The sequence below is a fragment of the Alosa sapidissima genome, chromosome 1, assembly GCF_018492685.1.
Source record: "Alosa sapidissima isolate fAloSap1 chromosome 1, fAloSap1.pri, whole genome shotgun sequence".
NCBI lineage: Eukaryota > Metazoa > Chordata > Actinopteri > Clupeiformes > Clupeidae > Alosa > Alosa sapidissima.
In genome coordinates, this window is record NC_055957.1 from 45,993,531 (window position 1) to 46,014,817 (window position 21,287).

At 43.6% G+C, this 21,287-nt stretch overlaps 3 protein-coding genes across 5 annotated transcripts in view; 1 reads left to right on the top strand and 2 right to left on the bottom strand.

Annotated features, from left to right (window-relative positions):
- Positions 1 to 425: 425 nt before the first annotated feature.
- ftr66 (finTRIM family, member 66) lies at positions 426 to 6,814 on the bottom strand. Its single transcript, XM_042090529.1, has 6 exons — positions 6,132 to 6,814; positions 4,152 to 4,247; positions 2,951 to 3,172; positions 2,004 to 2,163; positions 1,810 to 1,869; positions 426 to 1,569 (listed from the first exon to the last, which is right to left on the bottom strand). The coding sequence occupies exons 1-6, from the start codon at positions 6,756 to 6,758 to the stop codon at positions 1,040 to 1,042; spliced, it is 1,695 nt and encodes a 564-aa protein (XP_041946463.1). The 5' UTR covers positions 6,759 to 6,814; the 3' UTR covers positions 426 to 1,039.
- Positions 6,815 to 8,775: 1,961 nt separating this feature from the next.
- Positions 8,776 to 19,482, bottom strand: myadmb (myeloid associated differentiation marker b). 2 transcript variants are annotated; one of them, XM_042090973.1, is made up of 2 exons: positions 19,464 to 19,482; positions 8,776 to 10,240 (listed from the first exon to the last, which is right to left on the bottom strand). In XM_042090973.1, the coding sequence occupies exon 2, from the start codon at positions 10,199 to 10,201 to the stop codon at positions 9,314 to 9,316; it is 888 nt and encodes a 295-aa protein (XP_041946907.1). In that variant the 5' UTR covers positions 10,202 to 10,240; positions 19,464 to 19,482; the 3' UTR covers positions 8,776 to 9,313. The 2 variants fall into 2 exon arrangements, with proteins under 2 accessions (XP_041946907.1, XP_041946906.1); XM_042090972.1 differs by lacking the exon at positions 19,464 to 19,482 and adding an exon at positions 12,698 to 13,436.
- Positions 13,665 to 21,287, top strand: part of myo9b (myosin IXb) — a 28,899-nt gene continuing 21,276 nt past the window's right edge. For both annotated transcript variants that reach the window (XM_042090178.1, XM_042090185.1), the window contains exons 1-4: positions 13,665 to 13,728; positions 15,906 to 16,012; positions 16,460 to 16,879; positions 17,549 to 18,455. In XM_042090178.1, the coding sequence (XP_041946112.1) occupies positions 17,616 to 18,455 (840 nt within the window). In that variant the 5' untranslated portion in view covers positions 13,665 to 13,728; positions 15,906 to 16,012; positions 16,460 to 16,879; positions 17,549 to 17,615. The remainder of the gene's footprint in view (positions 13,729 to 15,905; positions 16,013 to 16,459; positions 16,880 to 17,548; positions 18,456 to 21,287) is intronic.

Below are 21,287 nucleotides of genomic sequence, written 5' to 3' on the forward strand. Positions count from 1 at the left end.
GGTAGATGTGTAATCAACAGAATTTGCAAAATGTGAGAGCAAGTCTACATTTAAAGGAACCGTATGTAGGATTTTGGCCAAAACTGGTACTACAATCACTCTCAAAATACTGTAGAGCGGTGTACACCGCAGATGTGGTAACTAGAGCAGAGCTGGCAACCCAGATGCCGAAACACTACTGACTTTGTGATTACTAGATAGGTGGAGGGTGGCGGATCAGGCTAAAACACAAATATGTAAACATCAACATCAGTTGAGGGCTGCAACTTCACGTTTTGAAATGACGATATCCTGGCCGGACTACTGTTGTCAGTGATATAAGTATTTGAAATTAGCATGATTTCCTAATGTCTAGTGACAAATCAGGGCCATTTTATGATTAATTGCATTTCATTTCTTACATACGGTTCCTTTAAAGGCTGATTTATAGGCTGATCTTTATTTCAATGGGACAGTACCTAACCTATTTATGTAACCTATGAATCGCAATTACAGTAGTGCAACAGCACCATGCAAGTAAAGAAAGCTATAGTGTGCTTGGTACTGTAACTCTTGCCGTTTACTTAAAAGTGGAGGCTGAGCATGCCTTCAGTGGTTTAATCCCTCAAGGGTCATTGAGGGGACAGCTGACTTTCAATGCTTCTGAGCTGCCCTGAACTAATGGGAGGAGAGGACTGCGACAACAGTAACTCCAGCAGCCATAAATATCAGCCAGTAAGCTTGGCCACAGTATCAAAGAAATATGTGATAAGACATATAATGGACATTTGTATGACCACGCCTTGATAGCACATTTTTGGCACGTTCGTTGATGTACTCCACCATAAACAGTATTTCTAATTTGTTATGTTCGCCTGGCCTGGCGGGTCGCTATTTTCAGAAAGCAACAAACCAAAACAAACCACACTCAGCAACGCGAACATGACTCATGCCCCAGCGCAGTGGAAACTAACCACAGCAACCGGGTGAAATCTTAACTTTTACATCTCAATATTTCTTTTAGTGTGCCATTTCTTTCCCACTAATTTGCTGCTCTCTCTCACTCCATTTGAGTCAGTTTCACAGAGGCTCCGTAACAGGCAAACTCATAACCAGGATAGAGGGCCTGAGTGAATGTCGCTTTCGCTCGATGCAGAAGGGTCATGGTGTCAGAGACACTGTAGAAGGACAGGGTCCCCGCCCTGTAGTCCAAGTACACACCTATCTTGAACGATAATGGGCCGGGGACCTTGGTGACTACGCTGTTGTGCCAGAAGGAGTAGCCTTTCCGCGAACAGAAGAGGCTCCAGGACCTGTCGTTTCGGCCAAAGTGAGAATCCCCTCCCTCTCCCTTCCGGCTCATGTCCCTGTAGGCCACGGCCATGTTGACCCCCATCCCGCTCCACTCGGCCTCCCAGTAGCAGCACCCGGACAGCCCCTCAGAAGCCAGCACCTGGCACCAGTAGTCAAAGCGCTCGGGGTGGTCTGGGCAGGAGTGCTCCCTGCTGCGCACCGTCACCATCTTGTTGTCCTGAGACAGGGAGAGGTCCTTGTGGGCTGTTTTAGGGTCTAATTTAAATGGACAAGAGTCTAGGAAAGAGATACACAGAGGCAGAGCATGTAGAGAGATAGAGAGAGGGAAATATAAATGGAGAGGGGGGGGGGGGGGGCGGGGCGAAAGAGTTATTTTCCACCAAATACCACATAAGACCCAACAATGGTATTGTTGTTTGTGGTCTACCACAAGTTGTTTGCATTTTGAGGCAATTGGGCCACAATTGGTTAATTATTGCTAAAATGTCATGTCCCAAATATGTACAATAGACTCACAGTATAGGAACTCTGGCCTGATCTTGGGCTCTGGACTCTGAATAAATTTCACAGTGCTTGCTGTGTAGAAAGACATGCAGGTTAGCAACTACATTCTCAATGCATCTGGTGTGATCCATTACAGTCATTCAGTCTTCAATCCTCCTCTCAAAAGTTTACCACCCAAATGTCATGTGGTAAAACCCCTGACTGACCTGCCCTGGTGATCTTTGGCCATTCCACCTTGAGGACGTCCTCGAGTCTTTTCCTCAGGGCATAGACTGCACTGCTCATCTTCCCAAAGTCCAGCAGCGGGTCTGTGTGGATGCTGGCTGGGTCTGTGACACCAGAGGGGCCTGAGAGTGAATGGCAGCACTACAGCAAGGCAGAGAGGGAGAGAGAGGGAAAGAGAGAGATAGAGAGAGGGAGAGAGAGACAGAGAGAGAGAGAGAGAGAGATTTAATTGTTTTAATTGTTATTTCCATATCTTCTCATTCCTATTACTATCCCCAGGGAATATATATATATATAATATGTGCATTGATGTGTGGATAATTAACACTTTCACTATTACAAAGAGTATGGAGAAAAAGTGGGAATTTGTTTACAAATCAAGAGCCCCTTATTACATATCAAAAGGACATTCATATTTGCATGACATTGACAAGGACACACAAGGTTAAAAAAACAATGATATATTAAGGAATACAATGGATTTTAAAACACCAAGTAATGTTGCAAAGAGCAACACCCCTCCATATTGTGATTTCACATTGTAAAATTGTCTCCTTATATGTAACTTCAGTATTAGAATACCATGAGCATCACAGTGATGTCTGACTGAAGCGTTACCTGGAGGAAGTGGATGTGTCGCCCTAGTGTCTTATCTGTTACCTGGAGGAAGTGGATGTGTCGCCCTAGTGTCTGAAGCGTTACCTGGAGGAAGTAGAAGTTAACCCTAGTGTCTTAGCTGTTACCTGGAGGAAGTGGATGTTCACCCAAGTGTCTTAGGTGTTACCTGGTGGAAGTGAATGTGCCACCGTTACCTGGAGGTAGTGGATGTTCACCCTAGTGTCTGAAGCGTTACCTGGAGGAAGTGGATTTGCCACCGTTACCTGGATGTGCCACCGTTACCTGGAGGAAGTGGATGTGCCAGCGTTACCTGGAGGAAGTGGATGTGGTCGTCGGTGTGGAGCAGGAGCTCCAGCTGCATGTCCTGCTTGCGGAGCTGGGCCAGGTCCACCTCCAGCTGGGCCAGGAGGGCTGCGGCAGCCTCCTCCTGCGCCTTGATCAGCTCCCGCACCTCAGAGTGCCGTCTGGCAATGGAGGAGATCAGCTCTGTGAATATCCTGTCGCTGGTCTCCATTGCCCCTTGGGCAGATTCCTACAGATGGGTCAGTCAGAGATGTGGATGAATTTCAGTTTGTGTGTGTGTGTGTGTGTGTGTGTGTGTGTTTGTGTGTGTGTAAAAGTGTTATAAAATATACTTATTAGTCTTATACAGTATACTTCTATCTCATACGTCTTATACATGTTATGTCATATATCATGTTATGTGTTTGTGTGTGTGTGTGTGTGTGTGTGTGTGTGTGTACCTGTGTGTGTGTGTGTGTGTGTACATGTGTGTGTGTGTGTGTGTGTGTGTGTGTGTGTGTGTGTGGGTGGGTGGGTGGGTGTAATAATGTTATAAAATATACTTATATGTCTTATATATCTCATATGTCTTATACATGTTATGTCATATATCATGTTATGTGTTTGTGTGTTTGTGTGTGTTGATGTAAAGAGATATCATGTTTGCATCATGCACAGAGAGCTAAGAGACAGAGACTGCTCACTCCAACATTCTCTTCCCTCTTCACCTCATGCTCTTGTGGAAAACATTCCACTATATAGACTACACTTTAGCTGTAAATGTCTACTCGGGTTGTTGTTGTCCAACTGGCTACATTTTAAATAAATGTAGACATTACATGGATGACCTCAGTTATTTTGGGGTTATTCTTGTCCATGACCTCTGAAGTCAGCCTCCCTTAGGGAGTCTGGAGTAATATGTCTTTTCAGCTCTTTCATTTTCATTTTATGTAATCCATCAAGAATATCCTGTTTAGTCCTATAAATTATGGTAAGACTTTGTTTATGATAGATTTATTGCTCTCATGCTCGCTAGGATTTTTGTGTGTTTATAACCTGTTTACAGCGTGGTGAATAAAGCTTTGTTCTCTGCCGTACGGTTGGCTTGCCTGTGCGTTACATTTGGCCTCTTTGTGGATTAATACTTAATTTTTACCACACTCTCTTCCTTCTCCACACCACACTCTCTTCCTTCTCCACCTGTGCTGGATCAGACAAGCTCCTCTCACCTTCAAAGTGTCCACAGCCTGCCTGAGCTCCAGCAGCTCCTTCTCTCTGGCATGGATGCTCAGCTTAAACTTCCTCCTCACCGATCCCAGCTCCTTCTGCAGCCAGACAAACCCGTAGCGCAAAGAGCTATCAGCATAGTCAAACATTTATTTAGCAGACACTTTATCCAAATCGACTTACATGTTAATTATATTATGGTTATGGTTATGGTATTTAGCAGACGCTTTTGTCCAAAGCGACTTACATGTTAATTATATTATGGTTATGGTTATGGTATTTAGCAGACGCTTTTGTCCAAAGCTACATACAAATAACAACAATACAATAGTTAAATTTAACAGTGAACAATATAAAATGTTGGTAATGCTGCATTAAAGAGAATAGTAATAATAAACAACAATGTCAATTCAATCAATAGCCTAATAGAAATAAACAAATACTGTAATATACAAACCATAAGAGATAAGAAGCGCTTAATAAACATGCATGTTGAACAGATATGCCTTTAGAACCCTTTTGAAAAACCCAAAACTATGATAGGAACTTGTTATTATTAAGGGCCATTGTCCTCAGAGCAACTCAGGGTTAAGTTCCTTGCTCAAGGGTACAACAGTGGAAGCCGGGAAATGAACCCACAACTTTTCAGGGTATTGTATGCTAGCCCAGCTCCTTAGTCACTACACTACCACCACCACCCCCAAACCATCTTACAAAGAGCTTGTCAGAGCGTCTCATAATGAGTTAGTCAAAGCACCTCAAACAAAGAGCTATCAGTTTTGTTAGACCATCTCACAAAGTGCTACATACTGTATCAGCATAGTCAAACCATCTCTGACATGAGAAGTCATTCAGAGATTAGGTTGGAATAAAAAGCGGAAATGGCAGAGAGATAGCTCCTGGGCTTTCGCCGAGGATAACCAAATGTGTCATTTGATATGTGCAGACAGATGGTTCAAATCTTGAGCACGTGTTATTTCCTGCCTTCATCACCTGAAAAAATGATCCTGCATTTACTGCGGAAGAACCAGCAAGAATGACTTCCAGCACCTGAAGCTAACCAGATATGGTTTACACTCACTGAGCTCCATGTGAGGATGTTAGGGGGAAAGCTGAGGCTGACATCTGTCCATTGACATGAATGGAAATAAGTAGGTTTTGAGTTCTGGCCCCTAATATTGCATCATTCTGATTTTTACTCCATACTTTCATTTAAGATTTGACATTGTAACATTGTTCTCATGCATGTAAATTCATTATCAGAATATGGTCTTGTCAGTAGGCAAAGCTCAGACACGTTTGCATAAGCAAGATATGCAACAGGGAAAAGAGTCAAAGTAGCAGCCACACAGCTGTTGACCCGTCGATAAATCCTGGTTGATATTCATCTTGAGCATTCAAATGGAGGAAGAAGCGAGGGTACATGATAGATAATGCCATGTTGACATTTGAATCTAGGACAGGAGGATGAATCAGCCGTCCGGTGTTTTAACTTTCTGGACAGCTGGCCTGAATCTTTTGAGACTGGGTTTGTCAGCGAAGTCCTTACAGTGACTCCCACAATCAAAACAGAACTCTATTCCATATTTCATTAGGGAAAAATGCAAATACTTTTTGTGGCTAATAAAATAACATTTATCTTCTGATTCTTCTGTCCCCTGGAGTATTCCTTAAATTCTTTCCCTGAAACTCTTTCAACTATCCCCCAGGATAGATAATGTTTCAAGGCAACCAATTTCTGGATATTATTGCTGTGACTACACTGCTTTCTGACCAATATAAAAACCTTGAAGTTTGTATGCAGTCACCAGCACCAAGTTTAAACTTTTAAACTAACTCTTAACTTATAACTTATAAGACCTAAAGTCTAAGGTCCTAACCAGTCTTTGAGTTATTCTAGCAATCACATCAAAAGATTACAATTTTAGAATTAGAATCTTCTTTTATTTGTGAAATGTGCATTGATGCTCGAAGGTCTCTACCTGCTTCTTGGTGCTCTCGGCTGCGGCGGGGACCGTGTCGTGGCCCTTGTGCTCATCCAGGACGCACAGCACGCAGACGCACTTCTGGTCGGAGCGGCAGTAGATCTCCAGCAGCTTGTCGTGGCGCGGGCAGATTTTCTCCTGCAGCTGCCCGGCGGCCTCCACCAGCTTGTGCCTCTTGAGCGCGGGCGACTCGTAGTGCGCCTGCAGGTGCAGTTTGCAGTAGGATGCCAGGCACACCAGGCACGACTTCACGGCACGCCGCTTGCTCCGGGTGCACAGGTCGCACAGCACATCCTCCGGCGTGTCCGAGCAGGGGCCGGAGGCTGCAGCGGCGGCCTGCTGGAGGTGCGTCCTCTTCAGCTTCTCCACCATCTCAGCCAGGAGCGTGTTGCGCTTCAGGATGGGCTGAGGCGTGAAGGACTGCCTGCACTGGGGACAGCTGACCGTCTCCAGGTCACCATCACTGGCCCAGTAGTCTCTGATGCAGCCCATGCAGTAGCTGTGCCCGCAGGGGATGGCCACTGGGTCTTTGAGCAGGTCCAGGCATATGGGACAGCAGAACTCTTCACTATTTAGGACCCTGTGAGTTTGCGCCATGGTGAAGTGAAGAGGACGAGTTCCCATTGAGCATGTGAAGGGCACTGAGAAGGCTAGTCTGGGCCACACCCTCCAGCACCTCCCATGAGATATACTGTGTGTGTATGAGAGAGAGAGAGAGAGAGAGAGAGAGAGAGAGAGAGAGATTGATTGATTTTGTGTTCAGCAAACCATATTTGTTTAGATCTGGACGTTTGTTTTGGTTCATTGACCTGATCCAATCAGGACCAACTTTTAGTGTCTTGGCAGAGATTGACAGATTTCCTTTGAAAATGTTCAGGTTTTTATTGGTGTTCATGATACCATGCACCTTAATTAGGTGCCCAAGGGAATAAAAACAGCCCCACAATAGCACAGCCCCTCCACAATAATTCTCATTAGGCATGGGATTCTTTTCAGTATAGCCATTCTTCTATGCCATACACACCTAAAGTGTTTCTATCCAAATTTTCATTTCATCTGACAATAGATCACACTTCCAGACAAAGTCACTGTACCATTCAGTAACTCCTGCTGTTTACATTGGTAATTAAATGACTGGACAGGCTTTTACCTGGCATGCCCTCTAAATAATCTATTCGCCTTATTCACCCGGCGGCCAGAACAAGGCTACAGGGTACACTTGCCATTACACCTAAGTCCAGCAGATGGTGGAGGTAATGCACTCCGTTTGCAAACTGCAAAAAAAAGCTCACCGAAAAGAAGAAGAGAAGGTTCGCTGGCCTGTTCTTCTTCAGTGAGTTTTTTTTTTTTTTTTTGCAGTTTGCAGTGAGGCCACTTTTGAAGATTTTTTTGGGGGACTTGGTGACCCCAAGATGATACCTTTGTCTGTAACTCTCCAACAGTGGTTGTTATGGAATTTTTTTCCTATCTTACCATCCTCCATACTGTACGTGGGGGCAAGATTTAAATCAGGGGGGTCAAACATATATTAGGCAGTTGGCCGGATTTGTTGGAATGAGACCTCGTGGGGGCCGTCATGGTCATTTTTATTTCTCTGCATTGGTATCAGAGTGTTGTTTGATGACATACTCCTTTACTATACCCACTTATGAGCAAACAAGTACAAATCTACTGACATCATATCCTGCTCTTTCTCTCTTAAAACACCTGGCCTCTTTCTTCCTGAGGATGGGTTGGAGTGCTAGGTTTAATCAATTTATCACAGAAATTGCTTATTACAACTTGTTGAAGAAAGCTGTATGTGAATATCTTTTCTTTCTAATTTTCCCTTCCTACCCAAAACATCTTGGGGGCCGTATGAAACCTGCTGGAGGGCCTGATCTGATGTTTGACACCCCTGCTTTAAATGCATGTGTATCTGTGTGCTTGTGTGTGAATTAAGGTATGAATTTGTACTAAAAAGATTAAAGAGAACAAGCATTAATAACATAATAACAAGACCACCGACACTGATTGTGCATTCATATTATTTATTCCAAAGTGAGTCATAATTCTCCCTTAAATTTGATGCAGTACCTCAAACCTTTACAAAGGTTCTGTATTGAGACACAGAGAAACATCAAATTAAAACTCCCAAGATGTGTGAACCTAAGAAATACTTTCATATAGGCGCATAGGAACTTAGAGTAAACCTAAGAAATACTTTCATATAGGCGCATAGGAACTGTAGCAGTCCTGCATACAAAACACAAACAGCTACATGCCAGTAAAAGGAACAAAAACTACCATACAAAACACATTGCAAAATATCTCTGCTTCTACCTCATTTCTGCTCGTGTGCACTACTTTGGTTGTAGTCATATACTGTATGAAACAAGCATTATGTGAAATGAGTACATTATGGATTCAAGCTTTCATGATTATACTGATGAAGTCAGGTATTTCTGAAATAGTTGCTTGTCCTACCATGTGGAGATAGATCGCAGACATGTAGAAATACATCACAATCAAGTTATAAAGGCTATATATAATTTATTTAATATGTTATATTGCTTTGGATTACTTCATCAAAATACCATTTTAACACAGCAGTTGAGCACTAAAAAGGGGTACACACTGATATATATATATATATATATATATATATATATATATATATATATATATGTATAAGCACAATCTCCACAGATAGAAATTTTAAAAAACTTCAGCCTTGACATGACTCATTTGACCACAAAACACAAGATCAGTGGTTGCATAAGCAGTCAGTTTTAGGAACAGTTTTTATGGTAAGTATTATTGATCATTTCATTTTTTCAAGTTTTTTATTGTGACATGCATTGCATGGGAATAATGAAAGGATTGAAAAAAACAAAACATCAGGTAGCAAGCCTTCTTTCATTATAGCTGCACGTTTCATCTCCATTTTATAATACTTCTTAATGATCAGTGTAGTTCTTTGATACATATGATGTAAGCGAAAGCAACTTTGGCGACTACTGATTTCTGATCAAAATACTGATAAATGGTAAAACACGGATTAACAGTGATTTCTGAGTTCCTCTGATTTTTCTTGGTCTATCATAACCTCTTTGTCTTTTCATTCATCTTTTCTTTCATCATTTACTTTTTCTCTCCTCCCCCTCTCCTCTCTCTCTCTTTCTGTCTGTTCTTTTGACTCAAACAGCAACAAACACCAGCCTGGCAGAGTATATCAAATCAGCGATGTACAGGATGAGGTTGACGCCCGTGAGCACAGCCACGGCCATCAGCTTGTCGTAAGGACACAGGCCCGTGTAGCGACCGCACGTGGAGGGTCTCGAGGGGTTTCCTCCGTGCTTCCTGTCGAACTTGAAGATGGGCCAGATGATGGTGGCAGACAGGTACATCAAGACGGCCAGCGTGGCGTAGGCGGACAGGAAACGCGCAAAGGGGAAGGGTAGGCAGCCGGTGCACTCGCCCACGCACAGGATGATGACCACGGCGGACAGGATGAAGCAGATGCAGTAGACGGCCAGGCACCATTTGAGCGCTGCGTGACTGTCGTAGGCGATGGGGTCGCTGATGAACACGAAGATGATGCAGGCCACAAAGGTCTCGCAGACCTTCAGCAGGCCGGGCACAGTGGCCATGTAACCGACCACCTCGCCGGGCCGCGCCTTGCTGATGCTCACCTCCGTCAGGTAGCCAACGGTGGCCAGGCAGGAGAAGACCAGCGAGACGACGCGGTAGTCGTGGGACTCACTGCGAGTGTTGCTGCCCTTCAGGAAGTACAGGGGGAAGATGATGGTGGCGGACAGGCAGAAGAGCGAGGCGTAGCAGGCAAAGGTGATGGGGAAGTTCTTCCAGGAGACGGGCATGCGCGCCTGAAGGCCACACAGCTCCACCAGCAGCACCAGCGCCGACCCGGCGAAGCTGAAGCCCCAGCTGAACAGACACCAGTCGCCCGCCGGCTGGTCCATCACCAGCGCACCGTGGATCGCCACACTGAAGGCCACGCAGGCAAACAGCATGGCCAGCACGCGCGTCCACAGCAGTGGAGAGGAGTACATCACAACCAAAGGCATTATGGACGCAGGTTTGACCAAGGCTTTGTTCAAAACTTTCTAGAGACACAGCAAAAAACGGATAATTATAGATATGGTTGACAAAGATACAGCATTTAAATGAATGGATCACAAAGATTCTGTACTGTACATTGTACACAAATTAATAATATGATTTCTTAAATGAAGAGAAAAACAACAAAAGATAGTAGTGAAATTACATAAATAATGGGACTTGTTGGGATGAAGACATGTGACGTGTAAGATGTGTACAAAAAAAGGGCAGAGCAAAAGTACAATATGAGTAACCTAACTCATGACATATTGTACTGTGTGTTAATCAAGTGCAAGAGAAAAGCCCATGACTCCATGTGAGTCAACCTCTTGCAGGACAAAAAATGCGCTCCTTAATGGACGCCAAGAACAGGCGTACTGGAGCACTTTGCGACACCCTTGCGAAAAGCTAGCCTCTCATTCTCTCAGCAACCGTGGGAGGAGAGGCCAGATCTGCTAACAGTTGGCCTATTCAGCCAGACCACCTCCTCACAGACGACACAGAGTGGACGCCATCCTTCTGGACAGTTTACACTCAGACGTAAACATGTCACTTTTGCATTCATCAGCTGAGTAAGGTGGGTGTGGTAGAAAGGAAAGAGGGCAATGAAAACTGAGAGAGAAGGGCAGAGAGAGGAGAGAGAGAAAAGGAAGAGAAAGGGATAGAGAGAAAATGAGGGGGAGGTAAAGTGAGAGAGAGCAAGAGTATGTGTGTGTGTGTGTGTGTGTGTGTGTGTGTGTTTTGTGATTTGAAGCTGGTGAAATGGACACAGTGACATAGAACAAATGCAGACAGGCTGGAAGAGATAAAACCAGAGCCAGATATGGACAGCAAGAGCAGCAGAACTTCAGGGAACACCCTACCCCCCTCCCCTTGATCCCCAGCTGCAGATGTACACACACTTTAAACACAGTCATGACGGCAATAGCAAAGCTATGAGTCACAGCAATCCCCATCCACCCCCCCATCCACCCTTCACCTCACTCCCATTTTTTGCCTCCCTCTCTCCCACCATTTCGTCCTCCCTCCTCCCCCACTTTAGGGTCACTTTTTCCAACGCGCTGATCTGTCCCAGATGTTGCGGCTGCCCCTGAACTGTGAAGTGAGTCAGTGGTGCCAGGAGCCACCCTTTGCCTTTCCTCTCGAGCTACCCCTGCCCCTCATTTATCTTTCTTGATCGCTCGATCCCCCACACACATGCGTACACAATGTCCTCCCCCTCCAGTGCTCTGAGAACACTGGTGGCTCCAATTTGGCGAGGTGATGTACAACAGTACCTGCCAGGCTTGCACTGATAACATGGAAGGGCAACTCTAATTTGATTAATGACTACTTACGTGGAATTCCCTTCAGAGGGCAGTAAAGAGAGATGTGTGTGTGTGTGTGTGTGTGTGTGTGTTTGTGGGGGGGGGGGGGGGCTGAAACAGAGGATTTCCCATTATCTAAGACCCTAAAATAGGACTATGACCCTGTCAGGAGGGTTGATACAGGAGGAAACAAGATAGTTGAGTGACTGTTGCAGAGAATTTCCCCTAAAGACACGTGCCTGTGTGCAGACGTTTGGAGACTGTTGGAAAACGAAGTGGTCAGGAGCAATGCTATTACACCATCTCAAATCAAATTTCACCCATAATCCAGTTTAAAAAACAATAAATTGTTGGGAGACACAAAACAGACTTTATCAAGCCAGGTCTGAAGCCAGCCACAGAGACACAAGAGAGCATGCATAGCCTACATAGCCTATTCATCAGAAAATAAAACATAAATGTTTTAAAATAAACATAAATTCTATCAAATATATGCATAAATAGGCAATGGTTAACTCTGAAACATCTTTCAAATTGTAACTGTAAAAAAAACAATTAGAAACTACACCACAATATGAAAAATAGGCTACCACATGGATGAAAATAGCCTAGCTATCTAATTCATATATGTTATTTGTTTAAAAGCTTATTAAACATCTGTTTGCTATAGTTTAAGTTACTGATGAATAGGTCACATAGCAACAGGTTTGGATGGGTGTGCGCGTATGCGCTTGCCGCGCCCAACAAAAATTACATAGCCGCTACACTTGCCTTAACCGCCTTGTATTTTTCTGTGGTAACTAAGTAGGCTAACGTAAAATCGCAGCTGATGATGCGCTAACTGTAATCAATAGTCCTAGGTCTATCCCGGGCTGGCCTATGTGTGATTCAAACACGCAATTTTCTTTCTAATAGCCTACAGAAGGCTCACTCGTGTCGAACTGTCGCCCATCCCACCACCCGCTATAGGCAAATGCAGCTGGTGCTGTGTGCACAATCTTATTTAGGCTACTCTCAATAACCTATCCGTTAACTTCGTTGAACCCTTCGTTACACTGCCAAACAAAAACAAAACTGTCAAATGAGATGAAAATTAGCATATTTCAGAGTGTCTGTAAGAAAACGTGAAAATGTTCTTAAATTTCTTCATCTTACCCTTGTCAGTAGGCTGGTCTTCAGAGTTCCTGAATGCTACGCCTGAAGCAACACGTCTTGCGAACCAGTTCCAACTTCGCTCAAGTTAAAAAGAAGGGAAATTACCAGCGTTCAGCACCCGCCCATCTCAAGCCAAATTAGGAATACAGCTTGGCCGTTATTTAGCCTACCTCTCCTAATACGCACCATGTAGCCTACCGTTACACTCCACACGCCTACGCCTATTTTCTTTACATCCACATTTTCAATTTGAAATCCATTTGATTAACCGTTTAGGTTCGCCTAAAACTTTTTGTCGGGACTCCCTATGTCTGTAGGCTATAGCCATGGATAGGGTGGATTGCCCTAATGTGGGAAATGTTTTGATTTTCGGACTTTTAGGCTATATTAAGCTAGTCTACAATGTGAGGGCAACACATTAGGCTACATCCACATCCAATTTTGATCAGGACCCTACAGCTTTGGCTTTCCCATAGTTTCAATGACATTCATTAGTTTGAAGAAGAGCCACACCCACTGGAGTTTAGGTGTCCCACATTAGGCGGTGTCCAACATTAGGCAGTGTCCCACATTAACACAATTTAGTATAGGCTACCTCTGAAGAACATTATTAATAGGTCCAGTTTGTAAGTCCTGATCAATGATCAAAATGTTTTTGTCATCTGGTGTCAACGCTGGCGACTACGCCGCTCCGTCTGGCATTTTTTGTCTTATTGTCTTTTGTTTTTTGTCAATGTATTGTATGTAGAGCGCTTTGGGTTGCACTTTGTGCATGTTAAATGCGCTATACTAAATAAAACTGACTTGACTTGACTTGACTTGATGAAAATCTCTGTTTTAAAATTCTCAAAAGGCTGAAACACCATAATTGGTTTATCATATCATATGATGTGCATTTCCTTGTTTATATTTGTATGTTGCTAGGTTACAGATGTGGTTCCCTTAGAAACCAGATGTTTGTTTAGAGAAATGATGCTGTTGAAGTAGGCCTATGGTTTCCTGCCAAGCAAGGGCGCTGAAAGGGGAGTGATGTAAGTGTACTTTAAATCTATTTCACACCTTCTGATATCAAAAAACAAAAAAGCAAATAGGGGAATCACACAGCTGGACATTTTCACAGCAAAGCTGCAAATGTGTCATTTGCAATATCGACCTTCTGCTTTGCCAGTAGCCTACAACGGTAATGTAACAATTGTTTGGTTTTTGTTCAGTAACACTACGTGAAAAGTGGTATATCAAAGAGTGTCAGAACAAAGTAAACAGCCGTCTATCCTGCTGAGTGGCAGAGGAATTCCGATTCCCAAGACTTAGACTTACAAACTTGACACTTGATTTGCAAACATCCACAATTCTCAGAATACAGCAGTCAAACTAATGTTTGTCTGATGACTTTAGTAACTCAACCCTACTTGACCTCCTCTGTAACATAAAAATATTTTAAAAAAATCAAATAAGAGATTTCACAGGCTATTGTGGTTTAACTAAACCGAAACCTTACTAATTATTGTGTAAACGAGTGAATGAAAAGGGTCGTCAGTGCGCTCGTGGAACAAATGTGTTTTACACATTCAATCTCTCCGTACAGAACTAGAATGTTCCAGGGACTGAGAGGGCTGACCAAATTGTTCCATCTCATTGGTGCCAAGAGGGCGACTGGATCTATACCTGTGCCATATTAATGGCATGGAAAATATCCTAAATTTCCCCCCTGTAGCCCACAATGCTACATTTCACAGTGTCCAATTCTATCCATAAATCCTCAGGACTTGGCCAGTTACAACAAGCCACTATACAATACACAGTACACAGGCATCTGATGCATTAAGCACCAAGGTTTTGGATGGGTGGAATTGAGATCCTGTTTTTCACATGGTGGTGTGGCCTTGTGCAGTGCATGACACTATGGAATTCTTAGCCTGAATTACAGTGACCTCTATTGGAAGTAAAAGGGAGCACAACACAGCTAGTGTATGTCAAAGATGTGCAGCCATGTCCTCATTCATTAGCAGCACAACTAATTAAATTGTTCTGACTATTATGAATTCATGCAGATGAGTTTATGGATTAAGAAGATGATACTGCTCCATAACAGAATCACTAAACAACTATTGGGGATTCATTTGGCCATATTTTGTTTTAGAGACAGACAGACAGACTGACCAACAGACAGAGCAACAGCTGTTGGGGAAAGCAGTGAAAATGAAGATTCTTGTTTTTCTTTGAAAGGGACAAAGTTCATGTATGTAGATGTAAGAAAGTAGAAGGAAAATACAAAAGAGAGGAAAAGTGAATAAACATTGCTTTCAGGTACCTATTATTATTATTTGGGGCAGCCGTGGCCTACTGGTTAGCGTTTTGGACTTGTAACCAGGCGGTTGCCGGTTTGAACCCTGACCAGTAGGCACGGCTGAAGTGCCCTTGAGCCAGGCACCCAACCCCTCACTGCTCCCCGAGCGCCGCTGTAGCAGGCAGCTCACTCTGTCGGGATTAGTGTGTGCTTCACCTCACTGTGTGTTCACTGTGTGCTGAGTGTGTTTCATTAATTCACGGATTGGGATAAATGCGAAGACCAAATTTCCCTCATGGGATCAAAAGAGTATATATACTTTTACTTATAGTTATGGTGGTAAGTAATCTGAGATGTAGCATGCAAAATATAATGAGACTACGTAATGACCAGTTATCACCTAGTTTTGTCCCTCAGAGGTTTGTTTTGGTTTTCCCATGAAGCATCATGAGTCAGAGACTGAGTGAGGGCAACTGTGGAAAGAGATCATAGGTGATTGAGAGTCGATGTAAGTGTGGGCGACAGTGCAATGGCATTTCTGCGGATATTAAGACAGATAAATTGATTTAACATGGGAAGGGAATGACCAGCAGGCCTACTGGAGACAGTCGACGTGAAGACAGAGGAAAACCATTACCACTGATGGTCAGAGGGGGAGGGAAGTCCGACGCTTCTCAATTTCCAGTGCTTTGTTAGAGACCTAGTGCTTTCATGCTTTCTTCTCACAACCATTTCCTCTTCTCCTTTTCACACCTCAAACTTAAAAATTATCCCACTTGTTTATTTAAGTTATTATCAATTCCAGTTTATTTCAGTTAGCATAGACATAGACTGAGAAACTAATAGAGGATCAAGGAACATGTGGCTTATGTGGATTACAGTTCTTCTAGTGTCAAATAAATGTCTCTCCCTTTCTCGCAGCATTTGGCCTATAGACAGATAAGCCTAGTTGGAGCATGGGGGCCAGCCAGTCAGACACACTTTCACTCAGAGGAATCTAAAATGGGAGCACCACACAATCATAGCAGGTTGGCTCCAAGGTTTTGGGGAAAGGATGCACAGTCATTGAAGCTGCTCAGGCTGGAGCCTGAGAAGTGACCCACATGAGACTTTCTGTAATTTTTGTAAATTTTTCACTTAATGTTGATATTTCACTCTTCATATATCCAACCATGATTAATTAATGCTCGAACAGTGGTTTTGTTAAGGCTAGACTGCAGAATAATGCTTATGGTATTACAGAGAGAACTATGAATAGATGTAGCGCCACCTACTGCTTAAAAAATGTGATAGGCAGCAAATCATCTAAACATAGCCTATAAATATTTAACGAGACTAAATACATGCTCATTTGTTAAATTGTATAGTCTAGTAAATACACAAAGAACAAAAACACGACGACAACAAGTGTTTATCGGCCTACATAAGCCTTAGAGCAAGCTGGCTTTGAATTTGATGAATCATTACCCTGCTAGGTGAGGCTGATTTCTGTGGGGCAGCAGAGATGCATTCTGAGAGGGAAGGGCCCAGCCAGCAGCAACCACACCCACACGACGGACGCCTGGGCGAAGTCGCTCAGAGAGGAAGTAAAGCCAGTCAAAAGTGAAAACTACATTGCTTAGTGGAGGCTACTTTAATGTTAATTAAGCCTATATTTATTTAAAAAAAGTCATACTTCAATCGAAAGATTATTCAGCAATGTTACTCTCGAACGGAATATCCACTAAGTGCTGTACAGAGTAGGCTAAACTTTGAACTCAATCCTTTTTGATCATTGCCTCCTCCTCCACGGTTGCACAGGTGAATAGCTTGTTTTGACAACAGAGTAACCTACTGGATTTTACTCGTCGCGCTTTGTCAAGCTGAAATCAAGACTTCACCAAAAATGAAATGAGGTAGGTCTTAGACAAAAGTAGTGTTAGCCTACTATGTTGGTCGTATGTCTTTTGAGTATTTAGCATTTCAGTACCTTTGCGCGTCAATACGTTCAATGTAGGGTATTGCCTCAGAAGATTTACGGCGACGATGATGAGCATGCATTGTTTAGATCACAGTAATTACTCGGCTATTTCATTCGGTGAATTAAAGACATGTAGCTTAGCCTACTATACTATAATCGTCTTCTGACCTCGCTGTCCTGCTTTCTTCAACATGTAACAACATGCGCGCTCAACCAGTCTCTGCTTCTTCTGCTTGCAGGTGGTGTCGGTCTAGTAGCCTACGTATGCATATATGTGTTTTTAACCTTTTGTGTTGATTTCATCTAAATAGAATCTCTTACTATTGGTTTCTCATGTACGTTATGTCATACCCCTTATAATGAATTATGGATAATACAGAGGAGTAGGGGAAAATACTAAAAGACTAAATTTACGGTGAGCTATGAATCACAAGAAGCTTGTTTATGGTTGGTTTATGCAGAATACCTTTGAAATAAACTTTATAGGTGTGAGAACATTTGTTTTCATTTTATGTCAACTATCTCATGGATAAAGAGCTTAAATTTCAGAACTCTCTCTCAATCTTTCTTTCTCTCTTTCTCTCTGTCTCTCCTTCTGCATCAGGTAAAAACCACATGTTGGTGGAGGAGACTGCGGTATGCTGATGTGTGCCTGATGTGTGTCTGTCAGGATGAGTGTAACAGATGACGAAAGTTCATCCCACCAAGATGAGGAAGCGACCTTCCTTCTACAAATCTATCCTCGACTGTCCCTCGAAAATTCTCCGTGCTGCACCCTCAATATCCCCAAGTCAACTACCACCGCTACCGTCGTCCAGAACGCCAGAGCCACCCTTGGCCTGGACACGTCCAAGCCCTATGTGCTGGTGGAGGTAAGAGACTGCGGCGGGGAGGAGTGGATCCTGCAGCCTAGTGACCTTCCAGTGCAGAGGCTCCTGCTGTGGCCGAGGAAGGCCCAGGAGCAGCACCCTCAGAGTGAGGGCTACTTCTTTGCGCTGCAGGAGCGCCAATGTGATGGCTCCAACCCGTACAACCACCTGGCCTCGGTGTGTGCGGAGAGGGAAGCCCGGGGACTCCTGAGCCGCGGCTTCCTCCCTCCACAGCAGGAGGACTGCGATGACCTCTGCAACCTGCCCGTCCTGACCGAGACGAGCATCCTGGACACCCTGCGCTACCGCTTCCACAAGGAGATTATCTACACGTACGCCAGCAACATCCTCATCGCCATAAACCCCTTCAAGTTCCTGCCCATCTACAACCCCAAGTACGTCAAGATGTATGAGAACCAGCATCTGGGCAAGCAGCCGCCGCATGTGTTTGCCATCGCGGACTCTGCCTTTCACACCATGCTGAAGAAAGGCGTCAACCAGTCGGTCATCATCTCGGGCGAGAGCGGCTCGGGGAAGACGCAGAGCACCAACTTCCTCATCCACTGCTTGACCGCTCTGAGCCAGAAGGGCTACACCAGTGGAGTGGAGAGGACCATCCTGGGGGCAGGGCCCGTCCTGGAGGTATGTCATCTGTTGCCAGGTTGGCCAGGTGGAGTTTAATGGTTTTCAAGAGTGCTTTTACACTCTGACAGTGTGGAAGTATGAGGTCAGAGGAATGTATGTGGAGAAAGAGTGAGAGAGTACTCTTTTGTCAGCTGTTGTACAAAAGCTTACGACATTAAAGGGCAATGCCGACGATTTGTCACATAGATATCTGGGTAGCTGCAGCCAGCAGCTAAAGCAGCCAGGCAGCTACAGCGCTACACTCTGGGGGCATGTTCATGAGCCCCCATGTTCATACCCCCCAGAGTGTAGGGCTGTAGCTGCCTGGCTACCTTAGCAGTTGGCTGCAGCAACTCAAGCTGGGTAAAACCAATTGTTTTCGGAGGGGGGGAGGGGGGTTGGGGGGTGATTTAATGAGAATCTTAGCTAGTTTATGACTGACACAAATTGACTGAAAAGGGTTCTTCAACCTTTTACCCAAAGAGCCCTGTTGTGTTCAGGCCCAAATGCTTCTGTGTCTGAGGGGTTAGGTTGTCCTTAATGATTGCTTTTGTCTGGATCACCTTATGCTTGTCATGGTCCAGGGGTTTACTGAGGGAAGTCATTATGGGTCAAAAAATGTCAGGACCCAAAGGTTCTGGCTCATAAATCAAGAGCATATTAGATTGTTGGTAGATTCAGCATCTTACAGGCTTTTGCTTTGATCACTTATCTATTAGCTTTAGTATGATTTTTCAGTCTCAGTGTTACTGCTGGTTAAGAAGTGTTTAAGAGGTTCGAGAAGTGGTAATGTTGATAAACAGAAAATGGTTAAACCACTAGATACCAGATAGCATTACGTATTTGTCATTTCACCCTTGATGAAGTCAGATCCTTCCTTCTAGCTGAATCCAACACTACACTTTTTGGAGTAAACAAAAGCTATAAATATTCCTAGTGGTCATGAAGGTTTGCTTTCACACAATATGGGCACGGTTTGACAGATTATTGATTGCTAATTACCAGATTGGTGTGCAATCCTCTTACCTTGCCCTCATAAAGTAGTGAGCCCCATGCACACTGTGCAGTGACAGTCCAAGCATTGTGTATTGTGTCCCAGTCAGAGTCCCATGGACAGGATTTCTACAGCCATAAGGAAGCTTTGAGCCTCTAATCACATGGTCAGGGGCACTTCCCATATGGTTTCCGCTCTGAAAGCACAGAAGCACCGCTAAAAGGTCTGACGCCTAAACACATGACAAATATAGGCTGCATGAGCGAAACTGGGTGCCGACATTTGGCAATACTGTGCCTTCGCTGCAGAGACACAGCGATGTGTTGAGCCTGCTCTTCCTCTTACAGTGCAGACAGGGTGAATCACTCCCAAAGGCCTTGATATCTTATCTCACTCAAGTTTCAAAGGGAACCCATATTCTATGTGCTACATTTTAAACTGTGCAGCTTTATGTACATACAGTCGCTGTTTGTGCAGGGGTGTAATATTACACCTGTATTGTCGTGCTGGTAAATGGTTTGCTAGCTTGATAGTTTCGTTTTCACTTATCTTAGAAATTCTGTCAAAGTAAAAGTAGTTTTAGTTTTAGTAGGGTTTTGGATAATGTATTCACTACTTCAACAGATATTTGTGAGAATTGACACCTGTTGCTAACCATACTATAGAAGTCTAGCCCACTCACTCTGTAAAGGGAAACAGCCAAAAAACAAAGACCACAACAAGAAACAAACCCAGCAATCTTGTCTGCTACAGCCAGCCACCATTTTTCCAAACAGTCTTTTTTGTCTCTGAACAGGTTCAACAAGTTCCTGTTGATTTCCCCTAAAAGCCTTTTTCTTTGTGCTAATCTGGTAGCTCTCTGCTTGTGACCTATTCTTGTGGATGCAGAAGGACTTGAAGCAAGACCCGCCATAATCTGATAAACCAGGGCCAAGCCTCCTGGCCCTTCCACATTTCCAGAAACAGGGCCTTTTTATAAATTAGTGCTATTAGAAAACATATGTCCAAACCATATTAATGCATTAGTTTAGTGTATAAGTGTGATAGTGCTTTGCCCATTATTATAATAGTTTTTAAGCCTTTATTTGGAGTCACCCTCTTTAGATGCTTCCTGTCTGCAATGTGTGGTGATTGACTCTACTTTGGTCAGCTGGGTTTCACTGGGCAGTACAGACAAGTTCCATTGTTCTACTAAACACACAACTGGGGGGATTTACCATTTTGAGGTCTTGTCTTGACCATGCAGTAGCAGCCTTACCCAGTGAATGGAGAATTTAATGCATTGTTCTTCAGGAAGTCTGAGGTATATTTGGCACTTTGCATTCTTTCTGTATACTCTGAATTGAGCCAAAACATCCACTGTTTCATCATAGGGAAAGCTCTTAAGTCTTCTGACAGTGGCTAAAGCTGCTAGTAGATTTTTATGGTCAGTGCTGTTTTTTATTCACTGTACTCTATTTCTGTTTAAACACCAAAATTAGGTGAACCTATTCATCAGCTGAAGAATTAATTCAGCCCGTCAGTTCTGCATCCTAAACACTTTTGTAAAAATGTGAAATATGAATAGGGGTTTATATGGACCCTTTCAAGAGAGTTCCATTATCAGCATCATAGTTGGCCCCACAAGACTTCCTTTTTAACATTCCATATGTTATCTTAATGTAGAGGAAGTAGATTGGGGCCCAAATAGAACGTTCAAGCATTGTTTTTGTTTTTATTGATGAAAGGGTCTATACTTTATTGGCTCGTTTTGAAAATATAATATTGAAGTTGGTAAGAGATGCCGAAAGGTCAACATGACAGAACTAAAACTCTTAAGCAGTTTTCCTGAGATGCTGTGTCTCAGGTCGCAGCTC

What these genes read in the sequence shown, in the direction of transcription:
- myadmb (XM_042090973.1), bottom strand. Translation starts at nt 10,201, where the DNA reads ATGCCTTTGGTTGTGATGTACTCCTCTCCACTGCTGTGGACGCGCGTG.
- ftr66 (XM_042090529.1), bottom strand. Translation starts at nt 6,758, where the DNA reads ATGGGAACTCGTCCTCTTCACTTCACCATGGCGCAAACTCACAGGGTC. An exon ending in ACCACATCCACTTCCTCCAG is followed by an intron (nt 2,164 to 2,950) that starts GTAACGCTGGCA and finishes GCCTTGCTGTAG; the next exon opens with TGCTGCCATTCACTCTCAGG. An exon ending in GCCAAAGATCACCAGGGCAG is followed by an intron (nt 1,870 to 2,003) that starts GTCAGTCAGGGG and finishes CTTTCTACACAG; the next exon opens with CAAGCACTGTGAAATTTATT.